We start from the raw sequence: 21,474 nt of genomic DNA, 5'->3' as shown, positions 1-21,474 counted from the left end.
CTCCAGAGAAGCCTTCTCTGACTACACCATCTAGAAAAGCGCTCCTCCTTTGCACTCTCAGTCTCTTTCCTATATTTTCTTTTTTTTTTTTTTCCAGGAGGGTTGGTTTTTTGTTTTTGTTTTTTCCTGTTTTGGCCACTTCCATATCCTCAGGGCCTAGGGTAGGTCCCCAGTATACACTTGCTAATGAAATGACCAAGGACTCGCTCCGGGCCACACCCCGTGCTGAGCCCGTTGCACACACCGCTGCAGGTGTGCAGCCTCAAAGCCCACAGGTCACTGTCAGAATTGGTCTTCAGGGGGGTGCTATTGCTCCCTTTGGCAGATGAGAACTTTGAAGCTCAGAGAGGTAGGGGCACTTGGCTCAAGTCACACAGCTGAATGGCAGAACCAGGACTGAATTCTAGTTCAACCTCAAAGTCTATGCCTTCAGCTCCTGCTCTAGATGGCAGAGTATAATGTAGAGCCAGAAGTGAGAAATTCAGTCAGAGGCTGCATTTATAAGAAATAGTGCCAAGCGTGGGAAGATAATAAAGGCAGTAACAGCTGACATTAACTGACTTCACCGGTGGGTCACTTTTTCAGACCTTGGGTGCCTCTTTAGTGAAATACTATTTTATCACCTAAAGGCCAAGGGCTGGGCTACCTGATGTCTTCCTCACACTTGGGTTTGGCCCACGAATCCGATGGCAGTGTGTGACATCAGAACCACATGTATACACCCATGGGCTGCGTGCATCTTGTGCGTGCTAAGTCGCTTCAGTCATGTCCGACTCTTTATGACCCCAGGGACTGTTTAGTAGAGGGGCTTTGTTAAGTATTAAGTAAGGGGCTTTGGATTGTCTTTATTATCCAGTTAGAAACTTTTGTTTTAGATAACCATGCTATAAAATTTTGAAAAACACCAAAAAGGGGAAACAAAAATATCAAAGAGTGTTTAACCAGGGACTGTCCTGGCAGCGGGGGAACCTTGAATGGGTCAGACCCATCCTCCTCCAGGGAGGCTGCTGGCAGCCTGCAGTGAGAAGGCCCGGTTCCAGGGAGCTTACTCGGTGCCAGGCACTGGGCTCCGTGTGTTGTATATATCATCTGACAAGTGTTTATGGAGTGACTTCCAGGTGCCAGGCAGCTGTGAACTGAACCGAAATGTCCCTCCGTCCACAGCTCCATCACTGCCTCATCAGTGCCCACAAGGACCTACCAGCTTCCATTATCGTGTCAGGGGTCAGCTGAGGATATGGGGGCTCTGAGAGGCAAGGTCATGTTCCAGGGACCCGCAGCAAACCAAGGTCCAGGAGGATGCTCTCAGTGCAGGGATGACAAACTATCACCCGTGAGCCAAATCCGGCTGCCCCCCGCTTTGAAAATAGAATTTCGTGGAAACACTGCCCCGTCCACGTGTGTCTGCCGTCTCTGTGGCTGCTTCCATGCTTCCATGGCAGCCTGACCACAACAGAGACCTGCAGAGCCTGAATTAGTGCCTCTCCAGCCCTTTACAGCAGACGTTAGCCAGCCCCTTGTTCTATCCACTGCAGACATCCCTGCTTTTGAAGAAATACAATTTGCCTCATGATTCCACGGACCAGACATTCCCTCGGTTTCTACTCTCCTGAATTTGCTTCCTCTTTTTTTCTGAACACGTTCAGTTACAAAAGAGGACCTTTTCTCGTGTAAACGAGGGTGAAAGTAACACTTACCCAGAAGGGCTTTTAGGAACTGAAAGGATGCTCTGCATGTGAATTGTGCAATTTCAGAGGATTCTGAGTACAGCAAATGCTCCGTCATGATGTTTGTGTCTTTTTCCCCTGAAACTCCTAAATGGGATGCTGAAGCCAGATTGTGGCTTCCGGGAGACCCCTGTGTGTCCCCACGGAGATGGGGCTCCAGGGGCTGATGTTCCCTCCTCCAGTTGAGGGTCCTGAGAATGTGTCGGGTCCCTTCCCTGCCCGGGGTAGGGGGTAGTGGGAGGAGCTGGGTATCCCCTCCCAAGCTGAGTGTCTTCTCTCCGCCCAGCTCCCAACACAGAGACAGTGCCCTTGCTGACATGGAAGAGGGCTCAGGACACAGTGCCCTGGAACATCATCCTTCTCCTGGGAGGGGGCTTTGCCATGGCCAAAGGCTGCGAGGTAAGAGGGGCAGGCAGCAGGCAGCTCGGGGAGGTGAGCGCCCATCCTGGGGCAGCTGCAAGCGTGGGGCTGAGCAAGCCCCACCAGCCACACAGCCGCCCCATCTCCCATGTGGGGGTGATCACAGCTCCGTGCCGTGCCTGGTGCTGCCCAGAGAGAGAGGAAAATGGTACAGTGTGGGACCTCGAGGAGCTGGCATTGAGTGTTGTGCCAGAACTGCTAACACTAATATCATGACCCGAGGGGCCTGTGCGAACAGAGGACTCACCCTAGCAGGCTGACCCTCCACAGGCACTGTTCAACGTGCTGTACGCATGTTAGTGTGTTTAAACCTCCCAGCAAGCCTATGAGGTAGATGCCCCCATTATCCCCGTTCTGTAGATTTGCAAACTGAGGCACAGAGAGGTAAAGTAATTTGCCTAAGGCCACACAGCTATGTCCTCAGGATTAGAGGCCAGGTAGTTTGGCTCTAGGGCCCAGATATTATGAATATTAACTACTTGGTGTTACTATTAATGTGGTTCTAAAGGGCTGTGTGAAACTCCAATACTTTGGCCCCCTCATGCGAAGAGTTGACTCACTGGAAAAGACCCTGATGCTGGGAGGGATTGGGGGCAGGAGGAGAAGGGGACGACAGAGGATGAGATGGCTGGATGGCATCACCGACTCGATGGACATGAGTTTGGGTAAACTCCAGGAGTTGGTGATGGACAGGGAGGCCTGGTGTGCCTGGTGTGCGGTTCATGGGGTTGCAAAGAGTCAGACACGAATGAGCGACTGAACTGAACTGAACTGAAAGGGCTCTGTGAGCACAGAGGCAGAGCCAGGACTAGACTGAGGTGAGCGAGGCACTGACAGAGAAGAATTTGGGGAAGCACATGTTCTCAGCACAGCCAGACCTGCTCAGTGGAAGTGCAGCCTCAATGTCCAACATGTAGTAACCTATTAGCTCATGAAATCTCCACACTGACCCTCAGGGCTAGAGAATATTTTTATCCCCATTTTACAGGTAGGAAAACTGAGGCCTGGAAAAATTAAGCAGCTCTCTTAATGTCATGCAGTTGCCCTCTGCTTAGGCGGTGAGGTTTGAACTCCAGTCCATCTGATTTCAGAGTCCAGCCTCCTAACACTCATTCTTGAGAACTTCCCAAGTGCCAGGCACCACGGGAAGCGCTATGCAAATATTGACTCCGCTAATCTTCAAAGGCACCGCTGAAGTAGATGTGTGGTCATCTTCCTTTCAAAGATGAAACAGAGGCAACTCAAGGCTGAATAAGTTGCCAATGTTTGTGCAGCCAAAAGCCGGCAGAGTGGTATTTGAACCCATAGCTCATGAAGCTGGGCCCCACCCTACCCCCAGATTTCAAAACCACAGCTGGTTAAGGGTCAATCGGAAATTAAGGTAAAAGAAGCTGAAATTACTTCTCAGATTGCTTACTTTTTAAAATTCAGGATTTTAAAAATATTATTTATTTATTTTTATTTGGCTGTGTTGGGTCTTTTTTAAGCCATTGAGTAGTGTCCGACTCTTTGCGACCACATGGACTGTAGCCTACCAGGCACCTCTGTCCATTGGATTTTCCAGGCGAGCGTACTGGAGTGGGTTGCTATTTCCTTCTCCAGGGGATATTCCCAACCCAGGGATCAAACTTAGGTCTCCCGCATTGCAGGCAGACGCTTTACCATCTGAGCCACCGGTCTTAGCTGTGTCACACAGGATCTTCCGTGGCAGCACACCAATTCTCTAAATGTGGCACACGGGCTCCAGAGCATGAGGGAACACAGCGGGCAGAGCTGGGATTTGAACTTGTCAGACTCCTCTCACTACTGCCTCTTGCTTGGGACATATCAGGGAAGGCTTCCAGTAGGAAGTGGCATGTTAGCCAGGTAAATTAGGAGGCTGTGCAGGGCAAAGGAGGAAAGCATGGGCGGTGGACCCAGACCATCTGGGCTGGAGTCAGTCCTACACCTCTGAGCTGTGTGCCTCCACTTCCTAATCTGTAAAATGGGCACAGTAATGGTGCCCATTGCATAGAGTTGTTACAGTTACTAAGTGGGTTGGAAAAGTGGAGGTTCTTGCCCTGAGCAACTTGGTGGAAATGGTGCCATTTAATGAGAGGCCCTTGCCTCACCCTGAGCCTGACCTACACCCCAGAGGCTTCTATGCAGTCAGAGTGGTGGACAAAGCCCGGCTCGCAGTGGGGGCTGGGCTGCAGGACCGCTGAGCATGCTGAGGAGGCCAGTCTGGCTCCCGGCCCAGCCTTGGGCAGCCGGCCGGGGTTTCTGTGCAATAAAGACTTTGTGTGACAGTGGCCCCCTCCCCCAACCCCTGCTCACACCATCCCCTCCCCAGGCGGCCTGTCCCAGGAGGGACCAGAGTGCTCATGGCACGTCCTATTTCCCAGCCCCGGCCTAATGCCCTCGCCAGGTTGCTGCCAGGCCTCCCGGGGCTTGGAGGCCCTCGGGCTGGGCCCACAGGGAGCCTGGATGTGTAGATGCCCACCTGCTGGTTCTGAGGGGCTAGAAGCAGACCCCAGTGCTTGCGCTGAGCTGGAGTAACTTGCTTAAACCTGCCTGATGCTCTCACCAGTCTCCTCCTGCTGCAAAGCTGTCCATGCCTCCCCCATGTAGTTAGACTCTAGTCTGAAGGTTTGCCTGGACCTCCAGAGAACAGCCCCCACCCATCACCCCGACATCAGCTCTTATCTCTGTCCCCTCAGGGCTCCTCTCCAGCCCCACTGGCCTGCTCCTCAGCCACACTAAACTCATTTGCAACCCAGGACCTTTGCACCTGCTTCCTCTCTGCCGAATGCTCCTCCCTGAGATCTCTGAGTCCTTACCCTCAGGTCTCGGCTTCAAGGTCACATCCTCAGAGAAACCCTCTCTGGCACCATATCTAAGGTAGCCTCCCCTCCACACACAGCCCCCATCTCTCTCTCTTATCACCCTGATTACCTCCTGTAGCCATATCTACTCCTCAGGTTGTGGACTTCCCTGGTGGCTCAGTGGTAAACGATCTGGCTGCCAATGCAGGAGGTGCAGGTTCAATCCCTGGGTTGGGAAGACCACCCCCCACCCTGGAGAAGGAAATGGCAACCTACTCCAGGATTCTCGCCTGGGAAATCCCACTGACAGTGGAGCCTGGCAAACTACAGTTTACGGGGGTCACAAAAGAGTCGGACACGACTTAGCAACTAAACAGCAAACAACAACCCGCCCCCACCCCCCGCAGGAAACCCTGTTCATTTGTTTATTGGTGTCTCTCTTACTAGAATGTAAGCTCCATGAGGGCAAGGACCATATCTGTCTTCTTCATTGCTCTTCTAGGCATCTAGAAAAGTCCTGGTACTTAACATGCTCTCTCAGTAAGTATTTGTTGGACATGACCTGTAAATGGGATGTTCTGAGGACTGATGACATGATGGATGGCGCCTAATGCAGAGGGCTCGCCACTTTTATTGTTGTTATAGTTTTACTGTCTCATGAATTAAAAATTGGTCTAATTCTGGCACCTTCATGCATATCTCATTTAATCTCTATCCACAACAATCTATACATATATTCAGGTGATACAAGTTGATATTAAATCAGGGTGGAACGGACCCTATCAGTTCAGTTCAGTCGCTCAGTCGTGTCCAACTTTTTGAGACCCCATGAACCGCAACATACCAGGCCTTCCTGTCCATCACCAACTCCCGGAGTCCACCCAAACCCATGTCCATTGTGTCGGTGATGCCATCCAACCATCTCACTCTGTCGTCCCCCTCTCCTCCTGCCCTCAATCTTTCCCAGCATCAGGGTCTTTTCAAATGAGTCAGCTCTTCTCATCAGGTGGCCAAAGTATTGGAGTTTCAGCTTCAACATCAGTCCTTCCAATGAACACACAGGACTGATCTCCTTTAGGATGGACTAGTTGGATCTCCCTGAAGTCCAAGGGACTCTCAAGAGTCTTCTCCAACACCACAGTTCAAAAGCATCAACTCTTCTGCGCTCAGCTTTCTTTATAGTCCAACTCTCACATCCATACATGACCACTGGAAAAACCATAGCCTTGACTAGACGGACCTTTGTTGGCAAAGTAATGTCTCTGCTTTTTAATATGCTGTCTAGGTTGGTCATAACTTTCCTTCCAAGGAGTAAGCATCTTCTAATTTCATGGCTGCAGTCACCATCTGTAGTGATTTTGGAGCCCAGAAAAATAAAGTTTGACACTGTTTCCACTGTTTCCCCATCTATTTCCCATGAAGTGATGGGACCGGATGCCATGATCTTCATTTTCTGAATGTTGACCTTTAAGCCAATTTTTTCACTCTCCTCTTTCACTTTCATCAAGAGGCTCTTTAGTTCTTCTTCACGTTCTGCCATAAGGGTGGTGTCATCTGCATATCTGAGGTTATTGATATTTCTCCTGGCAATCTTGATTCCAGCTTGTGCTTCCTCCAGCCCAGCGTTTCTCATGATGTACTCTGCATATAAATTAAATAAGCAGGGTGACAATATACAGCCTTGACATACTCCTTTTCCTATTTGGAACCAGTCTGTTGTTCCATGTCCAGTTCTAACTGTTGCTTCCTGACCTGCATATAGGTTTCTCAAGAGGCAGGTCAGGTGGTCTTGTATCCCCATCTCTTTCAGAATTTTCCACAGTTTATTGTGATCCACACAGTCAAAGACTTTGGCACAGTCAATAAAGCAGAAGTAGATGTTTTTCTGGAATTCTCTTGCTTTTTCCATGATCCAGCGGATGTTGGCAATTTGATTTCTGGTTCCTCTGCCTTTTCTAAAACCAGCTTGAACATCAGGAAGTTCACGGTTCACATATTGCTGAAGCCTGGCTTGGAAAATTTTAAGCATCACTTTACTAGCGTGTGAGATGAGTGCAATTGTGTGGTAGTTTGAGCATTCTTTGGCATTGCCTTTCTTTGGGATTGGAATGAAAACTGACCTTTTCCAGTCCTGTGGGCACTGCTGAGTTAGACCCTATAGGCAAGTAGAAGCATGTGTATTCTCCTGAATCCCTCATTTTCTGCTGGAGAGTTGTTATTATTGCTGTTCTTACTGTTCTTATCATTTTATTGGAGAGGTAGCATTATGAAGTAAGAGCCAGATTCTGAGCGCAAAATTCCAAACTCATTTCACTTATTTGAGCATATTACAACCTCTTTGTGCCTCGGTTTCATCAACCATAAAATATGGATAACTGTACCACTTCATTCCTGCCAGGTGGCACAGTGGTAAAGACTCTGCCTACCAATGTAGGAGATGCAGAAGACACAGGTTTGTTTCTGGAGAAGGGCATGGCAACCCACTCCAGTATTCTTGCCTAGAGAATCCCATGGACAGAAGAGGCTGGCGGGCTACAGTCCATGGGGTCACAAACAATTGGGGGCACATGCACCCACATCACCACTCCTTCGTGGAATTGTCCTGAGGATTAATAAGTTAATGTTAGCAAAGTACTGAGGCGACTTCTCAGCATAGAATCAGCACTGTATTAAGTGTTTGTTAAATTAAATAAGTAATAGTAAGCCCTGTTTGGTACTTATTATATACAGGAATTGTTTTTACCTGTACTTTGAAGAAAGCAAGGAGCAGAGATGTCCATTTCCTTGCCCAGTGCCACACAGCTTATAAGCAGTACAATGTTTTGAATGCTCATGCATGTGCATGCAGTCTTTTCTTCTTTTCCTCTAATCAAGTTCACTGGCTCTCTCCACTTAAGAATTCTATTTTTTTAGTATCAGTCTTTTGTAAAATATTTATTTTATTACTTTACTTATTTATTTATTTTGGCCACACTGGATTTTGGTTGTGGCATAAAGGGTCTTTAGTTGCATCTTAACCGCAGGACCAGCAGGGAAGTCCCTACCTAAGAATTCTTATGTCGAGTTGTGCACACACGGCTGAGTCTACTGTCTTTCAGATCAGATCAGATCAGATCAGTCGCTCAGTCGTGTCTGACTCTTTGCAACCCCATGAATCGCAGCACGCCAGGCCTCCCTGTCCCTCACCAACTCCCGGAGTTCACTCAGACTCACGTCCATCAAGTCAGTGATGCCATCCAACCATCTCATCCTCTGTCGTCCCCTTCTCCTCCTGCCCCCAATCCCTCCCAGCATCAGAGTCTTTTCCAATGAGTCAACTCTTTGCATGAGGTGGCCAAAGTACTGGACTTTCAGCTTTAGCATCATTCCTTCCAAAGAAATCCCAGGGCTGATCTCCTTCAGAATGGACTGGTTGGATCTCCTTGCAGTCCAAGGGACTCTCAAGAGTCTTCTCCAACACCACAGTTCAAAAGCATCAATTCTTCGGTGCTCAGCCTTCTTCACAGTCCAACTCTCACATCCATACATGACCACAGGAAAAACCATAGCCTTGACTAGACGAACCTTTGTTGGCAAAGTAATGTCTCTGCTTTTGAATATGCTATCTAGGTTGGTCATAACTTTCCTTCCAAGGAGTAAGCATCTTTTAATTTCATGGCTGCAGTCACCATCTGTAGTGATTTTGGAGCCCAGAAAAATAAAGTCTGACATTATGAGGCCTTTAAAGAGATTTTTCAAGGGTTTTCTATAGAGACTTCAACCTGAAACATTTCATTTCTACCATAACACCCTCCTTTAAGATCTGATCCTTCTGTATATCAGCGAAATCAGGAAGAAAGGACCTCATAGAAGTGAGAAAGGAGGAGAAAGAGGGGTCACCGTCCTGCCAGCTCTGTCTTCCCCTCTCATGCTGCACCAGTGGCCTCAGGCACCTCTTGGCACCCCTGGGGGCTATAAGGAACAGTTTGACAACCACTACTCAAGGCAGTTTCTTGAGTGTCCCATCACTGCTGATATCTCGTGACTTGATGCCACTAATAGGCAATGGCAGGTTTGGGGCACTTACCTGGTACCCAAGCATTTTTATAAGAGCTTTAGAGATTAGTTCCTTTTCTCCCAACCATAACCCCTAAAGTGAAAGTTGTCCAGTCGTGTCCGAATCTTTGTGACCCCATGGACTGTACAGTTCCTGGAATTCTCCAGGCCAGAATACCGGAGTGGGTAGCCTTTCCCTTCTCCAGGGGATCTTTCCCAACCCAGGAATCAAACCCAGGTCTCCTGCATTGAAGGTGGATTCTTTACCAACTGAGCCACAAGGGAAGCCCTAATGTTGAAGAACAGCTGCCCAACGTGGGGCTCGAACCCACAATGCTGGGATCAGGAGTCCCACGCTCTACCAGCTGAACTAGCTGGGTGGGTCTGTAACCCCGAGGATAAGCACTATCGCATCTCAGTTCACAGATAAGGACCTGAGGCACAGAAAGGTTTAGTTACTTGTCAAGGAAGACACAGCAGAGTGGATGAAGGTGGGGGAACAAGCCTAATCTGATTCCAGAGCCCTTTCTCCTCACCTCCTGGGCATGCCGCCTCTGCCCTTGCAAGTTGCTGGTCCTGGAGTCCCTGGGAAAACCTTGTGGCTATGTGTTTCCATGGAAACAGAGCTTCTGATTCCTAAGGGAACAGGAAAGAGCAGGTGAAGCCCCTTGAGTCCCCTCGAGAGCCCCTGGTCAGGAGCCGGGGGGGTCTCCTCTCTCTTGAAGCGGCCAGACCGCCCTTCGGCTACGGAAACCGAGCCAAGGCCCTGAGTGGCCGTGGGGAGGCTGGCTGGAAGCCTGGCACCCAGAGGCCCGGCTACAGGGAAGCTCTTGGCTCCTCATTCATCCAAGTCATTAATATTCCCTCTCTCCAGCCCTTCTCCATTTAATTACACACACTGCCGTCGGTCTCTTTGCCAGAGCCGTGGCCTCTGAGAAAAACTAGTGGCCCCATTTTTCCCTGCAGGGTTCCCTGTGCCAGAAGAGGGGCCGGGGTCTGGACTCTGCCATACACTATAATTTCTAGGTTATCAAATAGTGCGGATGTGAAAGAAGAACCTTACTTTTTATAAGGTCTCTTCTAGGGAATTATCTTTAAGCATTTATTATTCATTCCCTGAAGGTAACTTTTAAGTCATGGTGTAGGGACAAATAAAATAATTTATTTTATTTGTATCAAAACAGTATACTATATTCTAGAATCCACGATGAAACCTTAGTTTTGGATAAACAGCAAATTGTCTATTCAACAGAGAAGAAATGCATACCTGTTCTCTGATAAGCCGAAGTGTGTTAGTACCAAAAGATACTGCACTGATAAACGGGCTGTGGTAGACACACACTGGGCTAAGCGTTCGGGGTCTAACCCAACCCCGGCCTTGATCCGCTCCTAAGCCTACAACTGCTTTATCTTTGTCAACAAAACGACCTACAGGTGGCGCCCCTGTAGCCTTATTGCTATATTGCCGCGTGGCACCACCAGGGGGCAGCATCGAGCACAATTTTACATCCGTTTTCCCGCTTTGGGGTCTTAACGAAGGTGCATTGGATTCTGGGTTATTAAGGATACATTTGAAGCCTGGAGGGCAGAACCGGGAGAGTGTCATTATGAAATACCCGCAAGTAGAGTAATTCCTGGGGAAGTCAGCAGAGAGAGAGAGCTTGGAGATAATTCTGCAGCACTGATGGCAGGTGGAGTCTGGAGTCAGAGAGAGGACATCGACCTTGTCTTTACTGCCCTGGAGAGCTGTGGTCAGCTCTGGGCACTGCCCTTCATTAAGAGGTGCAGTGACAGTCTGGTGTGTCCACTGGAGAGTACGTGGTGACAGGGCGCTTTGCAGGAGAATGTTAGTATACTGACTCCGTGGCCCTGAGTGCAAAACACATCTTAGCCAGTATTTGGGGGACACTGAGCAAGTCACAAAAACTTCGCCAAGTTAGGATTCCTTCTCTGTAACACGCGAAGGAAGTGTTTACTTTGCCGAAAGGTTGGTGATTCTTATCTAATGAATAATGATACAAATAATAATGGCAGTGTTTGTGTACCATCATTGTAATAATCATCATAAATATCTTTATTGGTGGTCATCTTATTCATTGTGCTGGGCTTCCCTGGTGGCTTGGTGGTAAAGAATGTGCCTGCAGTGCAGGAGACATGGGTTCAAACCCTGAGGTGGGGAGATCCCCCGGAGAAGGAAATGGCAATCCACTCTGGTTTTCTTGCCTGGAGAATCCCATGGACAGAGGAGCCTGGTGGGCTACAGTCTGGGGTTGCAAAGAGTCAGACATGACTTAGCAACTGAGCGCTCACACATTCATTGTGTTGTATTTGACCTCTAGCTGATGCATGTTTTCTATTATATATGATATATATATATATCATATATATTATATATTTAATATGTACTGATACATAATTATAAAAATTAATAATGAATATTTTGTATAAATATGTTAATATTTTTGGAAGTGATAGCTATCATTGGAGGAATGAGAAGATTTAACATGGAGGTTCCAGTGCCCCTCTCCCACTCAAATTAGGGCTACCCAAACCAAATGAACTATTGGGAGAACCATATGGATTATTTGAAGGATCCAGGGGTTTGGGCCCTGGGCCTGTGGAGTATGGAGTAGACAGCAGCTCGGGGAGCAGAGAGGCTGAATGAATATGTGACCTTGGGCAGCTCACCTACCCTCTCTGAACCTCAGTCAAGCTGTATGTGAAAGAGTGTAGTTGTCATCGCTGTAGCCAATCCTAAACCCCTCCCACTTGGCCCAGGCTCGGGGTGGCAGGCGGCGGTGGGCTGGTGTGAAGAGGTGCTCTTGCTTCCTCCCTCTGCAGGAGTCGGGGCTGTCGGCATGGATCGGCGGGCAGCTGCACCCCCTGGAGAGCGTGCCCCCGGTGCTGGCCGTACTGCTCATCACCGTGGTGGTCGCCTTCTTCACCGAGTTCGCCAGCAACACGGCCACCATCATCATCTTTCTGCCCGTCCTGGCGGAGCTGGTAAGGGTTCTTACACGGTCCTGGCATGGGAGAGCAACATCCCTCCCCAATACAGGTTCACCAGTCTCTTCCTTGATCCCGGGAGCTCCACGGGGGCCAGAATTGTCATCATTCTTGTCCAAAATGCATAAAAGTGTCAGAACCATGATTTTTTTAATACTGTCTTTTTTTTTTCTCTAAGAAATGCATAAACAGTAAATATTTTCAAAGCACACCAGAGGGCCTCCTTTGGGAAAAGCAACCTGTGGTAACATAAGAGTTTTCTAGGAAAACAGAAATGACCAAATATGGACTAAGAAGAAGTAGAAAATCTGAGTAGACAGATAAGGATACCAGGAATTCTAACGGTAGGCAAAGCTCTAGCTTCCCTTTAAAGCAGAGTTTCTCAGCACTACGGACATTTGGGGCCGGAGAGTTCTGTTATGTGAAGCTCTGCATTGTAGGATGTTTAGCAGCATCCCTGCTCTCTACCTACTTGTTTGGACCGTTTGAGAAGGACCAGGCAGAGGGCATGAGGTTTTAGAAATGTGATTCTCAATATGTGGTCCCAGCACATTTTCAAAATTCTCAAAATGTGGACCAGCAGCATCAGCATCATCTGGGATCTTGTCAGAAATGCAAATTCTTGCCGCTACCACCCCTGCCACCCGCCCCCCGCCGCAACAAACCCCACACATGCTGACTCAGCAACTCTGAGAGAGATGGGGCCACCAGACCTCCAGGTGACTTTGATATGCACTCAAGTTGGAGAGGCAGTGTTCTAGAATAATTTTCCCTGCCCGCCCTCCCTGATAAACCCCCAGTGACCTTGGAACGTTGCTAACCTAGGAACATTGCTAACCTAGGAACCTTCTCTCTTGTCTCCCTCTCTATGGTTCTCTTCTTGTCTGTGTGTCTCTCCTTCGGCTTGTGTGTCTGTATTTCTGGCTGCATTTCTGTCCGTGTGTCTTTAAATTCATCTTCTCGCTTGTTCCTCTTGTTCTCTGTCACTCTGCACATCTCTCTCCGGACATCTCTGGCTCTTTCCCGTCTCTCCATCTGTCGCCGTGTCCCTCGCTTTCCTCCTGTCTCCACCTCGCGTGTGGTTTCTCTCTTTCTCTGTTTCGGTCTCGCCCCTGACTGCCGGGTCCAGGCCATCCGTCTGCGGGTGCACCCCCTGTACTTGATGATCCCCGGTACCGTCGGCTGCTCCTACGCCTTCATGCTCCCAGTCTCAACGCCCCCCAACTCAATCGCCTTCGCCTCTGGACACTTGCTGGTCAAAGATATGGTGAGTGCAGGCGTATTCCAGCAGAGGCCCCGAGGAGTGGGCGGACCAGGGGCGGGCAAGGAACCGGGGTAGGACTCCCACTCTCCCCTCCCCCCAATTCCTGAACAGGTCATTCTGAATGGGACCAGCAAACCCCTGGGAGGGCCCAGCCCCCGACTAGCAAACACTCTGGGATGATTGCTTAGGTGATTTCAGGAAGCGCTGACTTGGCCACTGCTTTCCAAAGTTTGCCTTGGAGATGAGGGCCTTCCCCTCTCTCTGCCCCCCACCTTGTCTTCTGACTTGTTTGGCCAAGCGCTCTGGGCTGGGCAGCATCTCTAGGGGAGATGGAGCAGCGGACCACACCAGGGACATAGGGGTGCACGTCAGTGCCTGGTCACATGGAGAGGAGACAGAAGCCGAGGACGGTGGTGGGGGATCCCAGCTTTTAGCAAGGCTCTCCTCCAAGCTGAGCCTCTTCCTCGGCCTGCTTCCTACTGCCCTTCCCCCTCCACTGGCCGCCTCGGATGATCGCACCAAGCAGTTCAGGGGCTGCAGACCCTAAACTGGTTCTATAGAGAAGAGGGATCTGCCCGACTAGTTCTTAGCTGATGTAGGGTCTCCAGGGACGGAGACCCCAGCAGGACAAAGGGAGAGAAAACAAGAGTGAGCGGCAGGAAGACAGAGCAGAGAGGCAGCAGGGACCCGGGGAGACAGACATTCATTCATTCGTCAGTTCATTCACTGCACAAGTGTGCTGAGCACGTCCGTGTTCCAGGCGCGGGGGTGGTGCCGGGTAGGGGAGATACACGCCTGCCTCCAAGGAGACAGGAAATGCAAAGCAGGGGGGATGTTTAACGATCAAAGCAGGTTGTTTTCAAGTTGTGTGATGCTGGGTGAGCCAACTGCTCTGAGCCTCATTTTCCCCTTCTATAAAATGGGAATAATAATAAGAACAACCCTAAAAGGGTTGCTTTCAGGGTAAATGACATAGCTCTGTGACAACTGCATGGCACAAGGCCTGGCTCCTAGAAACCACTGAACGAAAGGGGACGTTATCAGCTCCTCGAGGGTCAGCCTAGGTGTGTAAAGATGGAAGCGTCTTGGGTATCAACCGTCCTGGGTTTGCGCTCCCCCTCCACCTCTCCCCAGATGTGCCATCTGGCGTGAAAGACTTTCTGACTCTCAGTTTCCCCACCTGTATAATGGGCCTCGAGTAGAACCCTGCCTCACTCTGGGCTCCCTTGCAGGTGCGGACGGGACTCCTGATGAACCTGATGGGCGTCCTGCTGCTCAGCTTGGCCATGAATACTTGGGCACAGACCATCTTCCAGCTGGGCACCTTCCCAGAGTGGGCCGACCTCCACTTAGCCAACGTCACAGCACTGCCATCCAGCTTGGCTAACGGCACATATAGGACCCTCTGAGCCCCTCTCAGGAACTCTCTTTGGGCTGGGCCCTCCCAGGGGTTTCACCATCCTCTGCTGCTGGGACCCCACAGGCTGATCAAGCAATTCTTCTCTGTGATCCAGTACACAGCAAGCAAGGGTGACTTCCAGCGGTCCACTCGGGTCCACAGTCTCGTTATCTAGGATACCTTCTCGTTTCCCACACAGTTCAGGGAGCCACTTCCTCCCAGTTCTGCTGCCTGAGAAACAAGCTCCTTTATCTCTGAGTTGATCTGTGGTTAGGATGCAAGAAAGCCCAGTTTCAGCAACAGTAAGCCAATCTGGAATGGTGTTTGTCTTGAACAGCTGGGGCAGGAGACACCACTAGCATCCCTCATTGATGATGCGAGGTTCATCTGGAGATAGCATCCTGCCTTTAGGGGTCACCTTCCTTCCAGAGGCTGGGGCTGTCGTGTCCCCGTCCAGCTGTTCCAGCTGTTCCCAGCTGGTGTGTGCTCTGCTTGGTGGGGGCCGTTTCTGAACCAGTTGTTTGAATATCGGCTCTGCTGATACCTAGAAGCCAGGGTTATTTTCAGTCCCTGGAGACAGCGAGGGAGAGACAGATGACATCCTGAGGACATGGAGACTGAGCAGAGCCTCTTTGCTGTTTCTCTGGGCTCCCAAGCACCCAAGGGGGAGTTCTAGACCTTTCTACCCAAGCTTTTTAGGATTTTCCTGATTAGTCTGAATCAGTGTGGCCACAGTTCCAGGGTCAGGCCAAGTGTGGGCCGTGCCCCACTAACAGGTGGCCCATGGCTCCTCCGGCCAGGCGCCTCCCACACGGGCCTTCCTGGCTGCCGGCTTCTTCTTGTTCCCAGAGCTGCTCTTTGCCTCCCTGCCCCCATCCCAGGTGGTAAGCATGTGTGATTAGCAAGGGCCACGTTTTCCAGGGGAGAGAGAAAAGTCAAAAGAGAAATCAAGGCCTTGTAAAACATCCAGTGTCTTAGGCAGGGAAACCCCGTAATCCTCTTCTACACATAAGAATAATGTCCCCTGAGCCGGGGGCTGGTGGGGCCCATCCTGAGGGATGTGCTCCTTCCATGTTTCAAGCGGGAGCATCTAGGTACCCCCACCCCTAGGAACAGCACAATTTGGATGCAGTCAGCCCAGAAAGCTCACGGCCCCCCTTCCTACGCCTCCGGAGGATGTGGTTCCCCCGAGCAGCCCGGCTGGGGAGCCGCACCCTGGGGACTGCACTTGCTCTTGGAACAGTACGTGTGAGTCATGGACCTTTCCCTGGGAGCGGCAGGGAGGAGGGAGAGGAGGCTCCCGTCCTTCCTGTAGGGGCGTCCTTCAGGATTTAGTCACAGTTACAGCCCACTGGGATTGGGGAGTGCCCTCCCATAGGAAGGGGTAGGGGAGAAGTTCATTCACAGAGAAACCCAAGGGGCTTATCACCAGATGAATAGTGATTTCAAATACTTCTGATTGAAAAATGCTGTAAAATAAAGAATGTTAATCAACCCTGGGCCTGGAAATCATTTGCCTTGATAGCCATAAAAAAGCTGCAAACCCCACATTCTGGAACTTGGGGTGTCACAGAATTGACCTCATGTCCTTACTGCTCTCCCTTCTCCACTCCACTCCAGCCACACACTCCAGCTCTCCTGCCTCGGGGCCTTTGCGCATGCTCTCCCTGTTGCCTAGAACACTTTGCTCCCAAATATATGCCTGTTTCTTCATTTTATTCAGGTCCCTGCTCAAATGTCACCTCCCCAGAGAGGCTTCCTTCACCATTGGGTCTAAATATCACACCGTTACTTTTTAACCCCTTGCCCTGCTATAGTTTTCTTAGTATTTAGTCAGGATGCTGTATTATTTTCTTTTTTATTAATTTTCTCACCCTCTAGAATATAAACCTATGAGAATGCAAACTTTCTTTTGTTCGGTGCTGTACGTCCAATACTTAGAGCAGTTTCTGGCACATAGTAGGTGCTCAGTAAATATTTGATAAATAAATCTATGCTAGAAATTATGACAAAACCATCTTGCTCTTTGACCCAGGGTTTATTTGGCTTATTTCTTTATTCATTTATTCTTCCATGTATTCATCCAACAGTATTTATTTAGAACCTATTTTATGCTGGTTCACTGTCCCTAGCCACATAGAACTTATCCCAGGAGACAGGCTGTAGACAGGTAAACAAATAAGGCGACTCTGGGTCATAACATGGGCTAAGAAGAAAATGAACTGGCCGGTGTGACAAACCTACTCTGAGGCTCTGTTAGCTGGGGTGGTCAGGGAGGGCTTCTCGGAGGAGGCAGCACTGGACCAAGGCCAGCAGGAGTCAGCCATATGCTCACCCTACTGTTGGAGGAAGGGGGGTGGCAGGGGTGATACAGAGTCATTAGAAATACACCAGTAACTCATCTGTAACACACAAGAAATACCCAGAAGTCAAAAGAGACAAAAACATTGCTTACCAGTGGTTACATAACAAATCAGCCCAAAGTTCAGGGCCGAAAAATGCAACACATTCCTGCATTTAGTCAGAGTTCAGCAGGTATGGTTTTATCTCTGCTGTACATGGTGAGGGTGGGGCCGCTCATCTGGGGGTTTTGCTGGAGCTGGAATGCCCATGGTGGCTTGGACACCCCAAGGGTCATGTGGCTTCTCAGGAGCTCAGCCTGGGCTGCTGTACATGACAGCGGACTTCTCAGAAGGCAAAAGCAGAAGCCACAGGGCCCCTTAAGGCCTGGGCTTGGGAGTCCAAAACATCAATTTTAATGCATTCTACTGGCCAAAGCAGGTCACAGGGTATTGTGACTGTGCTGCTAAGTACAGTTATCATCTTGATTTTACACACTTCCATCAGCCTTTTTGGAGAAGGAAATGGCAACCCACTCCAGTATTCTTGCTTGGAGAATCCCACGGACAAAGGAGCCTGGTGGGCTACAGTCCATGGGGTCGCAAAGAGTCAGACACGACTGAGCAACTAACACATACACAAACATTGGTCAAAGCAGGTCACAGGGTTAGCCTGGTTCAATGGGAGGGAAATAACTTCGCTCCTTGATGGGAGGCATGTCACCCACAAACAGGAGAGAAGATGGCTGGCCACCAACTTTGGAAGCCTTCCGTCATGGCACTCAAGAGAAAACTGAGTGAAAGATACAAATAGGCCGTTCTGAAAAAGGATGTGAACGTGGCCAGCAGGTTTCTAAAGAGATGCTCAAATCGCTTGTAATCAGATATGTGCGAGTTAAACCAAGACTCAACAATGCATCCATCAGACTAGCAAAAACTAGAGAAGTAGACAGTGAGTGATGGTGAAATGGGAAGACACAGAAACCCTCATGTTCTGTTGGCAAGACAGCGGACTATCATTGTCATCCTGGCAAGCACCGTGGCAGTAATCAGGAAGACCCACTATCGGCATTCCCTGTGGCCCATCCGATTCTTGGGCTTATATCCCAGCAAAATCACCCCTGGATCCCTGAAGAGATAATATAGGAGGATATTTGTGCCAGTGTTGTTTGAGGTACCAAGGAGCTGGAGGCCATCACTGGAGAATGGGGGGTTATTTCACGCTGGGAAAACATGGCCACAGGTGGAAGTGAGGAAATGTGGAGTGATAGAGAGGAAATGGACAGATTTCAGCATGTACATCAAATGGAAGAGCAGAGTCATGTGGGCAGAGGAATGGAAACCCTGATGGGAAAAGGAAGGGAGGGGAATAAAAATCATTGAGTCGGAGTTCAGTGAACTGCACTGGACACCTGGCTCCACCCATATCATCTGTATGACCTTAAGCAAATCCTTGTCTGTTTGGACTTTGGTTTCCCCATCTGAGAGATGGGCATCATAGTCAGGGTCTCAAAAAGAGATGGTAAACACATAAAGTAGCTCATATGAGGAGATTTTAGTAGAAGGTCTAGTTGCAAGGTGTGAGCAGATGGTTGCTTATGGAAACCACAAGAAAAAGCACAGACCCTGGTGGTGATGGGAGGTAGGACCAGCCATGGAGAAGCACCTTCCAGCCCTGGGGCTCAAGGACAGATGCTGACCTGGAGCTGGAAACTTTAGTCCAGGGGCATATCCAGTCCTTGGTGACCCCATAGGGAGGTAGCCACCCTGGATCTCCCTCCTCCCCTTTCTCTCCCAGCTCTCCTGGGGCTCCCCAACCCAGCTACATTGGTGGGGGCTCTCCAGAACCAACAAGATGCATATATATGGAAAGAGTTGCAGTTCGAGTCTAAAGGGAGTCAGGGGATGTCAGTCCTTTGTTCTATGCAGGCCTTCAACTGATTAGATGAGGCCCACCACACAAGGTAGAGCAATCTGCTCTATTCAAACTCCATTGGTTTAAATGTAGAATCTCATCTGGAAACACTTTCACAGAAAGACCTGGAATAATATTTAACCAAATATCTGGATACTGTGGCCCAACCAAATTGACACATAAAATTTACTATCACACCAACAGAAGCCAGAACGCAAGGGGATCCTTTGGTGGATCTCATCCAGGTCCTCAATACATTTTTATATTGACTGCATGTTGAAAGGATAATACTTTGGATGTAATAGGTTGGATAAAATATTTTATTAATTTCAGTTTTGTATGACTATTAGAAATCTTTTAATTATGTGTGTGACTCACATCATTTCTCTTGGCTAGCATGGCCGACTTGATAAGAATCTAGCCACCTCTCTACCTTCTCAAGCCAACGGGATGGATGGTGGCAACATACTATACCCGCAAGCTGTAAAACTCAATGACTCTGATATTCTACGGACTTCTGATTATGATTCTAGACCTGAAGACTTACCACTTCCTCTTTCTGTTCTGTCTTATGGCTCTGAATCCTCTACCCAGAAATTCCCCTCAACAAAGTTCATTCTATTTTTGATGATTCAGAGACTCCTTCCGGATATTGTGGGCCTGAACTCGGACTGCTGCTGCTGCTGCTGCTAAATTGCTTCAGTTGTGTCTGACTCTGTGCGACCCCATAGACAGAAGCCCACCAGATTCCCCCGTCCCTGTGATTCTCCAGGCAAGAACACTAGAGTGGGTTGCCATTTCCTTCTCCAATGCATGAAAGTGAAAAGTGAAAGGGAAGTCGCTCAGTTGTGTCTGACTCTTTGCGACCCCGTGGACTGCAGCCTACCAGGCTCCTCTGTCCGTGGGATTTTTCAGGCAAGAGTACTGGAGTGGGGTGCCATTGCCTTCTCCGAACTCAGACTAGCACTTATATAGGCAGAATTGACTGCCTATGTTTGCTGAAAAAAAGCCAAAAATATCTTCTGCCCCTTCCCTACCTTTGCTCCCATCCTCCCAGATTTTATGCATCCACTAGAGGCCCTGGAGAGATGACCAACATGGTTTTTAACCAATCAGCTCTTTGATGCCAGTGTGAGAACTAAGCAAATGATGATGTCTTCCCAAGACTCTCCCTTCCAGCCACCACAAGGATCTGAAGTTTCCTTTGTGATGAGGCCCAGGCCAGGGCTCTGGTCCAGTGGGCACCGCAGAGGCCTGTACAATCTGATATGAGAAGCCTGGGGCTCACTCAGGCCAAGCTGTTAGCCCAGGTTGAAAGGAACAGGCCTGGAAAGTTTATATGTTGTTTACTGGACCCTGTACATACATTATCACATTGAATTCTCAACCCTAAGAAGTAGGAACCAGTATTCTCTTCATAGCAGAATATATTAGAGTTCAGAGAGGGACAGAGTCTTTCCCAAGGTCACACAGCACATTAAGTGGCACAGCTGGCATCTCAGGGCAGGTCTACGGCCTCCAGCCCAGGGCCCCTGCAGCAGAGAAACAGAGAGACAGCTCCCTGCACCAGTCCACTGGGGTTTCCTGCAGAGCCTGTGATCCAGTGGCCCTCATGCGGGCCCACAGACCTACCAAGATTGGCCTGCACATGGTCTTTCATTTTTTAAAAAATGCTAGCTTTTAAATCGGGGGACTGTCACATAAAAATGGGAATGAGTGGCATCTTTGGAAAAACTAGCCACTCTGGTAATGTTGGGCCTCATTTTCAAGGGGCTTCAACCCTCTGTTCAGGGAGCAGAGTAGAAGCTACGCTTTTCGAAGGGTCTCCACGTGGCAGCTCACCACTCGTTCCACCTGGCTCACCCTGCTCCTTACCTGGCAGGTGCCTGCATTTCCTGCTCTTGATCTACTCTGGGTCCCCAGCTCTTGGCAGACTTGACAGTGGCCCAGCTTCCTAGGTTGTGATCCAGGAAGGGTGTTATGCCCTCTGAGGGCTGCAGGTGTCTCATCCCAATTGTGTGACTATGAGAATGTCACTTCCCTCATCTGAGCCGTGGGACGCCCTCCCTCAGGCCTGAGCAGTGACCCAGCCGATGTCCTTAGAAGGGAAATGACAGGGAGTTTGGAATGTCGCCTAGGTGTGCCCCCTGCACCAGTCTGTCCTGCAGGGTGGGGCGCTGGGGGCTCAGGAGAGGCCTCCAGAGGCAGATGGTCCTGCTGGCAGTGATGGGCACAGAGACCCTGGGTTGGGTGAGGGGCAGGGGAAGGGTGTCTACTTTCCAGAGAGAGATTGGCTTTCAGAAAGGCCTGGAAGTGTACCTGCAGGGCAGTGACTGCAGTAGAGCCCACACACAGGGAATTCATGTTGAATGCCTGCTCTTGCCAGGGCCGGATGCATCCCAAGGTCAATGTGAATCTTGTGAATTCTTCCCTCCCCACCAGTAGGGCCCAGGGGCTGACCAGGAAATTCTGGAGCAAGACTACTGACTATAAACTGTGGCTCTAGCTATTACTAGCTAAGCAGCTGGGTTGAGAGAGTTAAGTCTCTGGATCAATTTTCTGAAC

The 21,474-nt window shown here is 49.6% G+C and overlaps 1 protein-coding gene and 1 non-coding gene across 5 annotated transcripts in view; one reads left to right on the top strand and one right to left on the bottom strand.

The window, feature by feature from the left end:
* Positions 1 to 16,150, top strand: part of SLC13A3 (solute carrier family 13 member 3) — an 83,926-nt gene extending 67,776 nt beyond the window's left edge. For 3 of the 4 annotated variants that reach the window (XM_019972513.2, XM_019972512.2, XM_070801807.1), the window contains exons 10-13: positions 2,014 to 2,126; positions 11,828 to 11,989; positions 13,122 to 13,259; positions 14,489 to 16,150. In XM_019972513.2, the coding sequence (XP_019828072.1) occupies positions 2,014 to 2,126; positions 11,828 to 11,989; positions 13,122 to 13,259; positions 14,489 to 14,665 (590 nt within the window). In that variant the 3' untranslated portion in view covers positions 14,666 to 16,150. The remainder of the gene's footprint in view (positions 1 to 2,013; positions 2,127 to 11,827; positions 11,990 to 13,121; positions 13,260 to 14,488) is intronic. The other variant, XM_070801806.1, reaches the window with a different exon arrangement.
* TRNAR-CCU (transfer RNA arginine (anticodon CCU)) lies at positions 9,294 to 9,366 on the bottom strand. Its single transcript has one exon. It is a non-coding gene; the product is annotated as a tRNA-Arg (tRNA).
* Positions 16,151 to 21,474: the final 5,324 nt, after the last annotated feature.

This window comes from Bos indicus, chromosome 13 (assembly GCF_029378745.1).
Source record: "Bos indicus isolate NIAB-ARS_2022 breed Sahiwal x Tharparkar chromosome 13, NIAB-ARS_B.indTharparkar_mat_pri_1.0, whole genome shotgun sequence".
NCBI lineage: Eukaryota > Metazoa > Chordata > Mammalia > Artiodactyla > Bovidae > Bos > Bos indicus.
This window is presented reverse-complemented; position numbering and strand designations above follow the sequence as displayed.